Genomic DNA, 14062 nt, shown 5'->3' with positions numbered 1-14062 from the left:
ACTCATTAGAGATAACAAATAAGTACAAATCTTATGATGAAATACAATTATATACAATTTTCATTTTAGAAATAGTGATCCTGTTTTTTTAGACGCACGACTTGGTGATAGAGCTCTAAATTCTATGCTAAACAAAGAAGTACCTTCTTTATACCTTCTTATAATTATATAATCGCACTTAATACCCACTTACTTTGATTTAAATTGATTGATGATTTAATGTCAACGTGCTTTAGTAGCAACGGTAATTCTAAAATCAATGCTTCGAGAGTCAATAGTCTACATTTTTTTAAATGACAAAGTGCGCCTGGTGGTAAGCGGCACGCCTGTTCATAGCAGTTCCAGTGCCACTCAGAGCTTTAAGTCACAAAGTTTTTAAGGGGTACTGCCACTGCGCCCGTCACTCTGAGACATAAGTTGACAAGTCCCTTGTGCATGTAATTTTACCAGCACCCTTACTTTTGAAATCTGAAATGCTGTAATACTCACATTACTGCTTGGCGGCAGAAATAAGGTAAGGTGGTAGTACATCCCTGGGCGAATTCTTTCACGAAGAGCTACAAAAGTATTACAGTGCTGCCCTTTAATTAATTGTCTGTTTCTACTAATTTATTTGTTTATTTTTGCCATTGTTACCGTTAATCATCTTGGAAATGAAACTATTTGGAAATAAGTATTCGGTTCGTTCTCATGGTCAAATGTATATGATTTAGAACCGAAAATATAATTTCAATTCAAATATGTAAATAACCGATATGTTAGTCATGTCTTCTACTAATTGTCTGTTATTTTTTCCCACGTTTGCCGTTTAGGGTACTGATTTCACTAATTACCTGACACTTTTAACTAAAAATCTTATGTTACCACAATTTAAGTATTACTCAATTATTTCCTAATCCTACTACAGTGATTAACAAAATAGTTTTGCTCTGGACGACAAGAAGTTTAAATAGAGAATTGAAAACTCAAAATTAAATGAAAATTATTAGGTAGTAATTATACTTCTTTATATTCCGTAACATTGACACATCTGCTTTACCAAAAATTTATCAGAATCAGATGTTATTAAAAAATCTTTAAAAAGGCACGTAATCAAAAGTGGAAAATAATATAGTTTAGAAACGAAGCATTCAACTCCAATAAAATTATATTAAATTAATATAATAATATTAAATTATAATACAAAATGAATGGGCACCTATAATTTTCCTACCATTCAAATCTTATAAAAAAGAGGTTTTTATATGCATAAGAGAATCGGAAATATTTGTCTACGTATTAAAGAGCACTGTCAGGAAACAAAAAATTAAAAGTTCTAAATTTTAAAACTTAAAAAATATATTCAAAAAATATTTGATTGGAATGAAAATAATTGTTAGACGTCGTGTGGATGTTATGTTGTTAATTAAAAATTACCGTTTAGGTAACCGAAATAGAAACATAGAAATGAAGTATTCTTTGAAGAAACAACGCAGTACGCACGCATTTTCTAATAATAATAACATAAAGATTTAGACGAAGAACTAATTACAAATAAATAATAATCGAGTACAAAGTTTGTATGTGCTGTGCTGCTAAGGAAACCGTGATTCACTCAGCTTGTTGTTGTCTTACGTAAAGTACTACAATGCTGGTATGGGTGTCTATTTGTTAAAATTTGTTTTCGTTACAAACTTTATATCGTGCTGTGACAGATAAGGCAATTGCCACAGTTTGCTGTCAGTCGATTCAGAGGACCTGGACACGGTTCCAAAACATCGGCTTCTTCCAAAAGAGATTAGAATCGGAGGAAAAAATCGGTGTACCGAACTACTGAGGCCAGCGAAGACCAATATATTGTGAGCCAAGCTTTTAGAAATAGGAAGTATTCTGCACAAACATCAAAAACCATTTCGAAGAAGTACGATATAAACCTGAAGACTTCTGCAAATTGAAATGTACAGTCGGTCTTTCACTAGGGGGCCCAAATTACTCCGTATAGCAAATTTGAGGTTCGTACAAAATTGTGCGACGTGGACCCCTGTGGATTGGAGTACTTTTGTTTTGTGTTGAAGCCAGATACTCTTTATTTTTAGTTTTTAACGACTTATTTAATCAGACAAGACAAGAAGAAGAAGACAAGTCAGACATCGTTGACATTCAAAATGACAATTATCATTCGCTGGTAGTTGTAAAGGTACGTACCTGGCTGAGTGAAGAAATTTATGTCTCACAGGTAGCGTTACGGCAAGGAAGTCGTACCAATCGTAAAAACCAAAAATTCTTTTCTTTTGTAACTATTGCTTTAATAAAAGATAATTGTCAGTATAATATAATTTTTTTTGTTGCAACAAAAAAGATCAAACAACGAAAAAGTCTAATTAAAAAAAGGCTAATTACCAAAATGTTTTTTCTTAGCAAATAATATGTCATTTCCTTACACTAATAAAAGTACTCGAAATATTCATAAGTTCCTGGGATTTTTTGGAAAGAAATGTGTTTACGGTACAATTAACATCAACAGAATTAAAATAAAGTCCAATTCATTTATAATAAGAATGGTTTAACATCAATTAATAAAGAAAGAAAAGAAATATTTATTTTAACATTTTCTTATACGTTGGAAATTGAAACTAAAACTTAACATCTAAACATTGAGATCTGAATTAGTGTTCACTCAACATTTGAGTATTTTGTTGCATATACGCTGTTATATATACTTTTTATCTACATAAAACTAGCAGAGTTTTGTAGAACCACTGAAAGAGAAAAATGTTTTATCGAAGTCCATCTGTAAAAGAACCGCTCTTTCGGCAGTAGACACATTGAAATATTCCTATCCGAATTTTAAAATAGTTTTAGGGTAGTTTTCAGGTTAGTTTTCGGTCTTTAATTTATGTGGAAATATTTATTATTTAAGTATTCGAGTATATTATCGTGAAATAATAAATAATATTTCAAAATACCACACTCGAATATTAACTAGTATTTTATGATAATATTCTAGAACACTTAAATAAAAAAATTGCCGCCGAAATTAGGTAGAGAAAACTGACCTGAAAATTATTCTTTAACCCTTTTGAAAGCGTGTGCCAATAACTCACAACATTTATGATGAATAAATCATCAATGGAACGCATACGAGATATAATATTACACAAACAAAGTGTCATTTATATATCTATACACAGATTGGAAAATATGGACAGATTTCAGATATATGTATTGAAGATAACCATCTGTAGATAGATTTATCTAATCTACCTACAGATGGATATCTTACATAGACTGAAAGTCACTTTAGGTCGTCACATCGTAACCAGTTACTAAATAAAATATTTTAATTATAAGACACAAAAATATAAGTTATGTAAAGTTGTTGGAAGTCGCAAACTAATACTACGAGTGGCCTTAAGTATAAAATACAACTTATAAACAATTATTTTAAGAACCTTTGATGAAATAATTCTTATTTTTGTAAATATAGTATGTATCGTAATTGGTATTTGTTGGTTTAAAAGAAAATCTACCTTTTTCCAAATTATTGGATAGTTTTTGCAAATTTGTGATGTTAAGTAGCTTATTGTTGAATGTTTGTAGTTTATCAAAAATAAATCGCATAATAATGCCACATGCGATCACATGTCAAAAGCCATTTATCACATGGAAATTGTTAAAATAACACGAACCACATGAAGCAAATTATGCACAGACAACAGCACATCAGACTACACATTTTTGTTCGAAAATCGCCTCCAGTGCAACGGAACAAGGTACGTCAATGTGTAGCTTGATATTTTCTGTGTGTGACTGTTGATAGTACTTATTTATGAAATTATATATCTCTCCTATGTCAGCATAAAAATTTGTTGATTAGTTTCGTTCGTAAGAATTTTAAACTTCTCTCCTGTAAAGTTGTCATTTTGCAGATGTGACCTTTTACACCAAGGGTGCGAATATTTGCTTGCTTTTGACAAAAATATACAATCAATTTAATGCAATTTGTAAGCGTATAAATCTTTACAGCCGAACTATCTCAGTTTACACCTTATCCAACGGATAACATAATCTTCAGCCAATTAAAGTCGGTGATCAATCCATATAAATAACTAATAATGTGGAAAATTTTTAGGATAAATATAACATTAAAACATACAAAATGTACAAAATTGATTAAGTGTGTAGGTAGGGTGTACCAAATTTTAAGGAGATGGTGACAGGTACAAGTGTGTGAGTGGATATATGTGCAGGTGTTATTTTTATAATATCAAGTGACGGGACGAATAAGTCGTGCGCGTGATGGTGAGCTACACGCCTGTTCATAACAGTTGCAGTGCCACTTAGAGCTTGAAATTGCAAAGATCTGAGGGGCGCTGCGCCCGTCACCTTGAGAGATAAGTTGACAAGTTCCGTGTGCCTGTAAACCTTTACCCTTCAAAACGCTATGCTAAAATTACCACTTGGCGCCAAAAATACGTAAGGTGGCAGTACTTCCCTGGACGAACTCTTTCACTAGGTGCTCTATCTATTAAAACATTAAAACACATCTACTCAAATATGCCGTTTCTGAGCTCTACTGCCACTGAGGTGTACAGGGTGAAAGGTGTTTGAGGGCATGCAACAACTTGTATTTGGAAGTAATAAAATCAGTCATTAAAAAATTGTTAAGGTCAGATATGGGAAGAGGAATATTATTTACTTTGAGTTAAACGTTTTGCCCTTTTGGAAGAATAGGTCATAAGAATTTTGAAGTACACTAAACTAGGCTTTCTTTATCTGCTTTAAATATATCAACAATCGTTACTTATTCAATAGTTACGATGTATTTGCCGAAAAGGTGCAAATTGCGCTAACGTTTCTCTTTCCCCAAGGTGGAGTAAGAAAAACAATCATCGTATTTCTTGTAAAGGTAATGTAAACCTTTGACAACTGTCAAAGTTGTTTTTTCCGCCTTTTGGATTTGGAGCATCATAGCGACATCTCATTAGAAGTTTAAAAGTAAACTGATCTGTTTGTCTGTTTTATACATAGAGCGACCTTAGTTTAAACTCTTTAGATTGTGAGTTAAGGTTTCAAGTTCCAATCGAGTTCTTAGGTTTTCGAGATTGTTATACATAGGATGTAAAACTAATTTTTTGGATCAAGCAAAAGGCCCGAAACGTTGGTTCTTTGATAAAAAAAAAACAAATGCCTATACGCGATTTACATCCGAAAAAGTATCTAGGTAGCAAGTAAGTCCTCTTACCGAATCTGACTGTATTATTTAAAATAATTATTACATCTCTTATAGTTTCACAAAACTTCCCTATAAATGTAAATTCAAATCAAAGCCATTTACTTAGAAATAATAAGAAAATTTCTCATATTATATTTTAACTTATCTTGTGGAGTTTTGTTTAGTATTCTTACATACAATATGTTGATTTGATCAATTACCTTTGCGAAAGTTTAAAATATAATACTGTGCAATATGTGTATACCACAGCAAATTGTTACGAAGAGGGTTAGTCTACAAAAGTACAACTTTCAAATATTTTAAAGATCCTAATCTAGTAGTAGTAGAGCTCCTAGTTCGTCCAGGGATAAGTATACCTTTGTCACATCTGACTTCATAATGTCTTCATTTAGGCAGAACACTTTACAACCTAAAGATCAGCACTAGGTTTCGCTAATAGGTACTAAAACATAAAAATTTTTGTAAATATAAAGATTTACAGGAGATTTTGTCAAATATTGCTAACCTAAAAAAAACTGCTTTATATCATGCCCGGCTCAAATGTGACCCCGGTGGAAAAGTTTGGAAAATGAAGTTTTCTAATTTAGTTTTGGTGTGAGTGTTCTTTCTAAGTAGTATCCGGAGGGAATTCCGTTGCTCTGATCCATACAGTACATGGATTTTCTTAGTTTGAGACCAGCATTACCTACTGCGTTCCGGTTTTGAAGGGAAAGGAAGCTGGTGAAATTACAGACACACGGGATTTGTCAACTTATTCCTCAAGGCGACACACCTATTGGCAGTGCCCCTCAGACTTTGCGATTTGAAGTTCTGAGTGCTACAGCAACTGCTATGGACAGGCGTCGCTTACCACCAGAAGCTGTCGCTCGGTAGCAAAAAATTATACTGTTTACAAATAATTAAACTTTTTCAGGTATATTTTTAATCAAAATATAAATTTCGTTATCGTTAAAACCAACAACTTTATGAGAGAATTTAATTTTTATTTATGTTGTGTTCTTAATACCTTTTACCAAAAAATTTTTAAACGCATTACATTTTATAGCCAGTTCCTACCTGGCATTTCAAAACGGAATCTAATAGATAAGTAAGTATCATTTGTTAAATAGAGTTGTATCATTCACAGTGACGTTTTCTACGAATGTACATAAAGATCATTGCGGTGACAAATGTATTGTTATGTCGTACATAAAAGGGATCAAGAATAAGCGATTTGGTAATTTTCATGCTACTTTTCATTACCTAATTTCGGTGACAATTTTTATTATTTACATATTCTATAATAGTATTATTTAGTACAATAGCCTGAAATATTATTTAATATTTCACTATAATATACTCGATTACTTGAATAATAAAAATTGACACCGAAATTAGGTAGTCAAAACTAACCTTAAAATTACAGATTCTTTTATAGCAGATGATTACAAACTATACCAGCAACAGAGAGGCCACGAAACAAAAAGAAAAAAAAAAAGTTTTTTTTCTGTTCACAACTGCACAACTGTTTACAAAAACGCTATGTCTCAAACTCTCAATGCGTTATTCATTAAAACCTTTCTGAAATATATATACCATTGTAAGTCAATGATACCAGTTTAGTAGTTTTTAGTAGTTTACCTAGTGGGTTTTTGAGTAAATCGTAAACGTAACCACATAAATTAAATAAATAAATAGGAGTTTATTCACTAACTCATTTATAAATCAACATATTCAAAAATAGAGAATCATATTTTGTTAAAATAGATTTAAAAAAGTATAAATAACATTTACCCTACATCACATAGGCTCTATATGACTTTTCCGCCTTACAACAAGAGTCCTAATCACTTAGAAAAAGTGGGCACTCCCAGTTTGTTTTTCTACACTTATGTAGATAATACGTAAACATAAAGGCAGTGATCGTAAACCTTTTTTTCAACAATAAATTACAGTAAAAGAAAATATCGTGAGAAGACCACCATTCGTTCAAATCAAATCATACTTATCTCATAGCAAAAACTATACCTAATAAGAAAAATAATATGGTTTAGCGATTGATGTAAAACTTATGGATAGTCATAAAAAATATCATGAATGCATTATTATTTTTATTTAAAAACATCCGTTTAATCTTCAGAATCTCCAGAAAAAATGACGGCTATTTGTAGTTGCCATTTTTACACGAATAATTTTTTAATTTAATTATATTACTTACGTTTTGAGTTTCTTTATTATTTATTTGTTACCTTTTTAAGCTGATGGCTCCATAACCAATACTCAATAAATAAATTTCGAATCTCTGCTTTTTTAAGTTTTTTCTATTGCAATCTTTTTAAATATATAAATTGTCTAAAAAATAGAAATTTGATATTTAAAGTTTCTTATAAATAACATGAATGAAGTATATATGTTTGAGCGATTTTTTACGGTATTTATTAAATTGTTTTGCTTATAAAATCACTACAATAAATTATCGGCTAAATTCGTAAACTTCAATTAACGTGAAGTTTTGAGTAGGCACAAAAAACAATATTACAAGATATGATTATATGACAATCTATGATTGTAAGGGACAAGAGTAAAAAAGGTATTTCGTCCGAAACGGAGTTACGAAGTTTTCAAATTTAACCGAAGAAATGGATGCTTAATAAAATACCTAAAATTTTCTTATAACTAATGTAAAAACACGTTTCAAAATGGCCACCGCAAAAATATATTTAAAACTATTTCCCGCGCAATTTTTTTTTCAAAATTTAACTATTGAAGAAAAGTTACAATGTAAGATCTGGCGGTATAGTCAAATAGACGCTTTAGCCTGTCCCGACTAAAAAAATTACTAGTAAGTACTACTAATCTTAAAAAAACGAACTTTAGATTATCGTTATTTTTTCAATGTACCTGCAATGGGATCAGATCCTGCGATGACCCTAGATGCATATGCTCCCCAGACGCTCAAACATGTACTGAACGAATGCCCCGTATTCGGTGCAGGTTGAAGCTCGAATTCGAAGTCGACGGGAAACTCTTGACCTCGATATGAAGCGCCCTCCTGGCAGGGGAGCGTTCAGGATAGAAATGAAATTTGCCGACGTCTGTGTGGCGATTATGAAAGCAGTAGCGCAAATGAAGCCTCCGCAGTGCGGAGGAGACGACGTGGGCGAAATTATTACTTAAATTCTGACGCAACATTTTATTTGATTTTTTACAATGATTTACACTATTTTATTATTTTTTACAATTTTATGACACTATTATTATTTTAACAATTTTACAAATGACTTTATACAATTTACAATAATTAAAAACATGTATTTTATATTATTTCAATTTTAAAATTTTTAATGCTGACAATTTTTATTTTTACAAAATGCAAATGCTGGTTATATATAATTTTGCTAAACTAATATATAATTTTATTAAAATGCTGGTTAGGTAATAAAAACCATATTCATGCAAATAAATATATATACGTATAGTGAATAAAGAAAGAAGATCAATAATAAAAAAAAACTAAGAAACATACATAGAAAACACATATATTCAAGGACCCCGAATATTAAATATCGGGGGGTGGAAAGAGGGATATAAAAAAAAAAGTACCTACAATAAGTTTTCTCACAAAATGTTAAATATTTTTGCTTTAGACTGCGGTTCATTCACTTATCATACGATATGGCACTCAAAACACATTTTGAAAGAAAACTTTGCGGTAGTGGCAAAATGTTATTTCAACACAGCAGGTCGAATAAAATTTGAGCTGTGCAGCTACGGTCTGCGCCTTTCAGCTTTGTTACTACCAAACTTCAACTTAAAACACGTTATATATTATTCTCTTTGTTTTTATATCGGGAGTAAAAACAAATTTTACTCCCGATGTAGGTACTCGGTTTTATTTGAGAGTTTTTACTACTTTCAGTAATGTACGTTGTGTTCAGTTTAACAGGGGTGTTACATTACAACGCACACGCTATATCCCTTGGTAACTTACATTATTGTAAGTAGAAAAAAATAAAGTGAACAGGCTAAATAAAATAAATCAGGCGGTAGAGTACTATGGTTATTTATTGTTTAAAATGGGGCACAGATATATTCACAGAAACTACGGACGTAAGTAAATACGTAAAAAAATACAGGCGTAAAGACGAGCAATCATGAAAACTATCTAATTCGAACAAACGTCAATGGCGGTCTCTCGATTTGTAATTGGTACGCGCGGGGGTGAGGGTCGGTACTCGGTAATCGTGCTTGAGACGGAAGTTACCGGTAATCATTTAATTATTACCATATTTGGTCATGCAAAATGTCATACTTTCGCCATCTACATTCAAAAAGACTAGTTGATTAGTCATGTCTGTCGGGAATGGATGGTCGTCGTGAATCGAGTCGGACGCTTGCGAGTACGCCCCGGGAGCGCTATTATGAGGTTCACACGTTACGAGTATAAGTACTTTTTTCATTAAGGCACTGACTACTTAGGCATTTGAAATAATCTCAGTATCGGGTACTAAAAAAACGACCTCAAAAGTTCGTGGAATGTATTTGTCAAGTTTTATTGACATCGGTTACATCGATTCATTCCATAGTTTGCCACCCTTAGAGGGAGAATATTTTCTTCAAATTTAAATGAAACCACTATTGAGGTACCCTCTTACCAACAAAAAAAGAATTATCAAAATCTGTTTACAAATTTTTATCCACGTTGTCTTTCCATACATCTTTATCTAAAACGTAGACTACAATTTTGTAATATGACTTTTCAATTAAAATAGTTTTAACGTAAGTTTTAAACTTAGGAAATGGTAATCATAATATATGCTCTGAAACCTTATTGTAAAAACGTATACAGTTCCCCATAAAAAAAAAAGTTTACCTTAGTGAAACGAAATCGTGGTACCATGAGTTTAGACTTAGTTCTAAGGTTAATGTTATGAATATCTTCTTTCTTAACGAAATTATGTATATTTTACGGGCATACAAAATATTTCAGTAAATTTACTGTGATGCCACGGTCATGATACCAGTCTCCTTAAACTTTTCTCTATACTAATTGAGAACCTCCTCCTTTTTTTCAAGTCGGTTAGTTTAGCTTCAGTGAATCGAACGTTTACAATTTTACTGAAGTGGAAACGATATTACAGACCAAGGATAAAGCCTTATCGCTCATATATTATGTTTGTTGCAGCCAGTATCCCTAAATGTGGCGGGTGTCACGAGATGATAGTGGACCGGTACGTACTGAAGGTGTCCGACCGGACTTGGCACGCGGGATGTCTTCGGTGTGTAGAGTGCCGCGCCATGCTTTCCGGCAAATGCTTCGCTAGGAACAACCAGCTGTACTGCACTGACGACTTCTTCAAGTAAGTCTTACTTGTTTTTACTTGAGAGTATTGCGTTATAAGAATAGCTTTTATAGCAAAAAGTAAAGAACTCAGGCCAAGTGTGGCCTGAGTTGAGTGAGTGTGGTGTTAGATGTTCTACTTGATAGTTGCTGAAGAATTAATAATTCAGTTGCTATGTAGTATACAATTTTTTTTGCATTGACGCTACGACATTTTGGGAAATAATGAAGGTTCCGAAAAACAAATGAAATTGCAGCGAACTATGATTAATAGTAATACTAACTAAGCTGCGTTAAAATGAGTTACTGAGAAATAAACACAGAATATATCGACAAAATTAACATATTTAACAAACAATCAAGAACCTGTTCAAATCACTATTCTACGAAAAACAATGTATTTCCGAATAATATACTAAACTTCCAAAAGAATTACTAACTTAACGTTGTATGTCCCATGTTGTGACTCATATAGTATTTCCATATGACGGAATAGTTTTACAAGCACCAAAGTTTATAAAATGTGTAAGGTTGTTTTGGTAAACTATAATTTAAGTTTTGTTAAGATTATGAATACAAACATCGAACAACAGAAAAAATTTCGTCGACACGGTGGGTCTTGAGCCCATTGCTCTGACCACCTAAGCCACGGGTACAGTTACCGAGTCGTCGAAATTCTCCTATGTGTTTTTGGTATAGATTTTGTGCTGATTTTAGGCATTCGTCGGCGTCGGCATCTAGTGACTAGATATCATTAACGGCGACGAATGCCCACCGGGTCGACGAAAATGTTCGATTTTTTTATTAACAATCATAACAATACTGTAGTGGAGTTAAGTACTTCTCAATAAATGTAAATTAAGTTGGTAGTTCTTTTTTTTATAATATCAAGTGACGGGTCGAACAAGTCGTACGCCTGATAGTAAGCTACACGCCTGTACATAACAGCTGCTGTGCCACACAGAGGTTTAAATCGCAAAGATCTGAGGGGCACTGCCACTGCGCCCATCACCCTGAGACATAAGTTAACAAGTCCCATGTGCCTGCAATTTCAGCAGCACCTTTACCCTTCAAAACCGGAACACAGTAATGTCAACATTAGGTGTCAGTACTATCCTGGACGAACTCTTTCACAAGGAGCTCTACTGCTAGTAAAGTTAGTATACGCCGGCAAATTTTTTCGAAAATTTAAATATTTCGTTGGTTCTCTTCGAATTTTTATTTCCATGGAAATTTTCGGTAGCTTAGTAAATAGCGCAGTAACATTCATAATTTGAATAAGCTCATTTTTAACTTAGTTTTCGGAACTTTTACTACCCCAACATTTTATATTCTAAGCTCCCATATAATTTCTTTTCTTTAACCATTGCAAATACTAAATCAAGTAGATAATGTTGTTGTGATTCCGGCTGTTGTCCTAGGCGGTTTGGCACCAAGTGTGCGGGGTGCGGGCAGGGAATCCCGCCGACACAGGTGGTACGGCGGGCGCAGTCGCACGTCTACCACATGCGCTGCTTCGCGTGCGCCGCCTGTGCAAGGACACTTAACACCGGCGACGAGTTTTATCTAATGGAAGACGGAAAACTTGTCTGTAAACCCGATTATGAGGCTGCAAGAGCGAAAGGTAAGAGCAGTGTTTATTACCACGATGGCCAATTTATTAGAGTTCATTCAAATTAGATATTTGTAGAAGCGTTGCAGTTGCGCGGCAGCCGCGCGTAAAGGCGCTTGAGTAATTTTTAGTTTTAACTCGCACCTGGAATCCAAATACTGTCGGAACTCAACATTGTGGAATTGAGAAAGCACACGATTTAAAATAAACAAACAACATCTTATTATTGGGAATAATGTGATTATTTTTATTCATGTACCTATTATGTTTAATTTCCATCTATAAACATTTGTTATCCATTTATAAACGAGAATATAAATTTATTGGTTTCATGCAGTAATTTTTTTAACTTTCAAATCGTGTCTTCTGAATTTCATAAATTTGAGTTACGACAACAATCATTTATTTATTCAATATTGCTGCATGTACATGTATTCGGTTTCATGTGGTGTGCGAACTTTGACTGCAAAAGTGTGCGCGCGTGTCACGACTCTGGCTTTGCAATTGCGCTTTCACATATCGTATGAAAATTAGTAGTGGCGCGGCTGCAGCGCTTCTAAAAGCGTCTAATTGGAAGGCGCTCTTAGGTCTAAATTAGTGTTTACAATTGTTACAGTGTTCATATTTTCAGTTTCTAAAATTCGTATCTTTTATTGCGCCAAACGATAGCGATCACTTTATTTTATAACTACTGCAAAAAATCTCGAATGTCCATAGAGTGTGAAGTTATCTAAATAATATGTTAATAAAATGTTTAAGAAAAACAAAATCGAAATAAAATTAATTTACTGACAAAAACAAATAATATGTTATAATTATTAACACAGAGATCGAAGACTTGGGAAAAATCCCTTCGATCCGGACGGATTTGAACCGACGTCTTCTAGCAAACCGTGGCAGACGCTATGTCAACTAAGCCACGGAACGAACCAGCGGACCTCACGAATTTTTCTATGTGCTTGTTTTGTCGTATCTTTGTATTTGGTTTTCCAACGACTTTATAGCCGTAGCGCCATTTATGAAAAAGCTACGAAAATATTTTGATTTTAGTGGAATTATCGTTTAGGGCTTTGGAGCATTGGTTGAATGCTCTAAGAAGGGTCTATTCAAATTATTCGCTTGTAGGGTGCGTCTGAGAAGGACCACTGGACTCAGTTGTCCGATGGATACTAGTGAATGAACATTACTTTTACTTGTTTTGTTAAAATGAAAAACAATAAAAATAACCAATATTGCAAGAAAGATTAGAATTCGTTCGATACCTTTACTTACTCAAAATAATCACCATGAATATTACAAAGTTATAAAAAATGAGGTTAAAAAAATATAAAAAATTATAATATTTATACACATATCTTCACACGCTTTTTCGTTTCCGGTCTTCTAGAATAATTGGCAAAACTCCTGTTCTAGACTGCAAGGAACAGTTTAATATCATCTATATAATTAAATTTCATCCTCGTTTCTAGATATCAAGAAAAAATAAACAAGTACACTGTACTAGATTGCAATTGAAGCGCCATAGTAGCGCGACTGTAGCGCTGCTATTGCGCTTTTAGAAATTGTTAGAAAATTTAAAGTGACGCCACAGACGCGCTAAAGAACCGCTTGTAAAAGCGATGTAGGGCTTTTACAAGCATCTAATATGAACGATCCCTAAATCTTCCAACAAAGGTGAGAGTTCACTGGACGGCGATGCAGCGAGCAAGCGGCCGAGGACAACTATCACAGCTAAACAGCTAGAGACCCTGAAGAACGCCTATAGCAGCAGCCCCAAACCTGCGCGGCACGTGCGGGAGCAGCTCGCGCAAGACACTGGACTCGACATGCGGGTCGTGCAAGTTTGGTTCCAGAACCGGTAAATTATTCTGCAATTTTAATCGCTTAAGCGTGGTCCATACAAAAATGAAATCTG

The 14062-nt window shown here is 33.5% G+C and overlaps 1 protein-coding gene across 6 annotated transcripts in view; it reads left to right on the top strand.

Moving 5' to 3' along the window:
- The window catches only part of LOC113231847 (LIM/homeobox protein Lhx3), a 76430-nt gene that overhangs the window by 52968 nt on the left and 9400 nt on the right, over positions 1-14062 (top strand). For 3 of the 6 annotated variants that reach the window (XM_026466395.1, XM_026466385.1, XM_026466406.1), the window contains 3 exons: positions 10380-10554; positions 11951-12159; positions 13822-14005. In XM_026466395.1, the coding sequence (XP_026322180.1) occupies positions 10380-10554; positions 11951-12159; positions 13822-14005 (568 nt within the window). The remainder of the gene's footprint in view (positions 1-10379; positions 10555-11950; positions 12160-13821; positions 14006-14062) is intronic. The other 3 variants (XM_026466401.1, XM_026466388.1, XM_026466413.1) reach the window with 2 other exon arrangements.

This window comes from Hyposmocoma kahamanoa, unplaced genomic scaffold, assembly GCF_003589595.1.
Source record: "Hyposmocoma kahamanoa isolate Upper Pololo Valley unplaced genomic scaffold, ASM358959v1 102, whole genome shotgun sequence".
Taxonomy (NCBI): domain Eukaryota; kingdom Metazoa; phylum Arthropoda; class Insecta; order Lepidoptera; family Cosmopterigidae; genus Hyposmocoma; species Hyposmocoma kahamanoa.
Note: the sequence above shows the minus strand (reverse complement) of the source record. Positions and strands in the feature narration are given on the sequence as shown.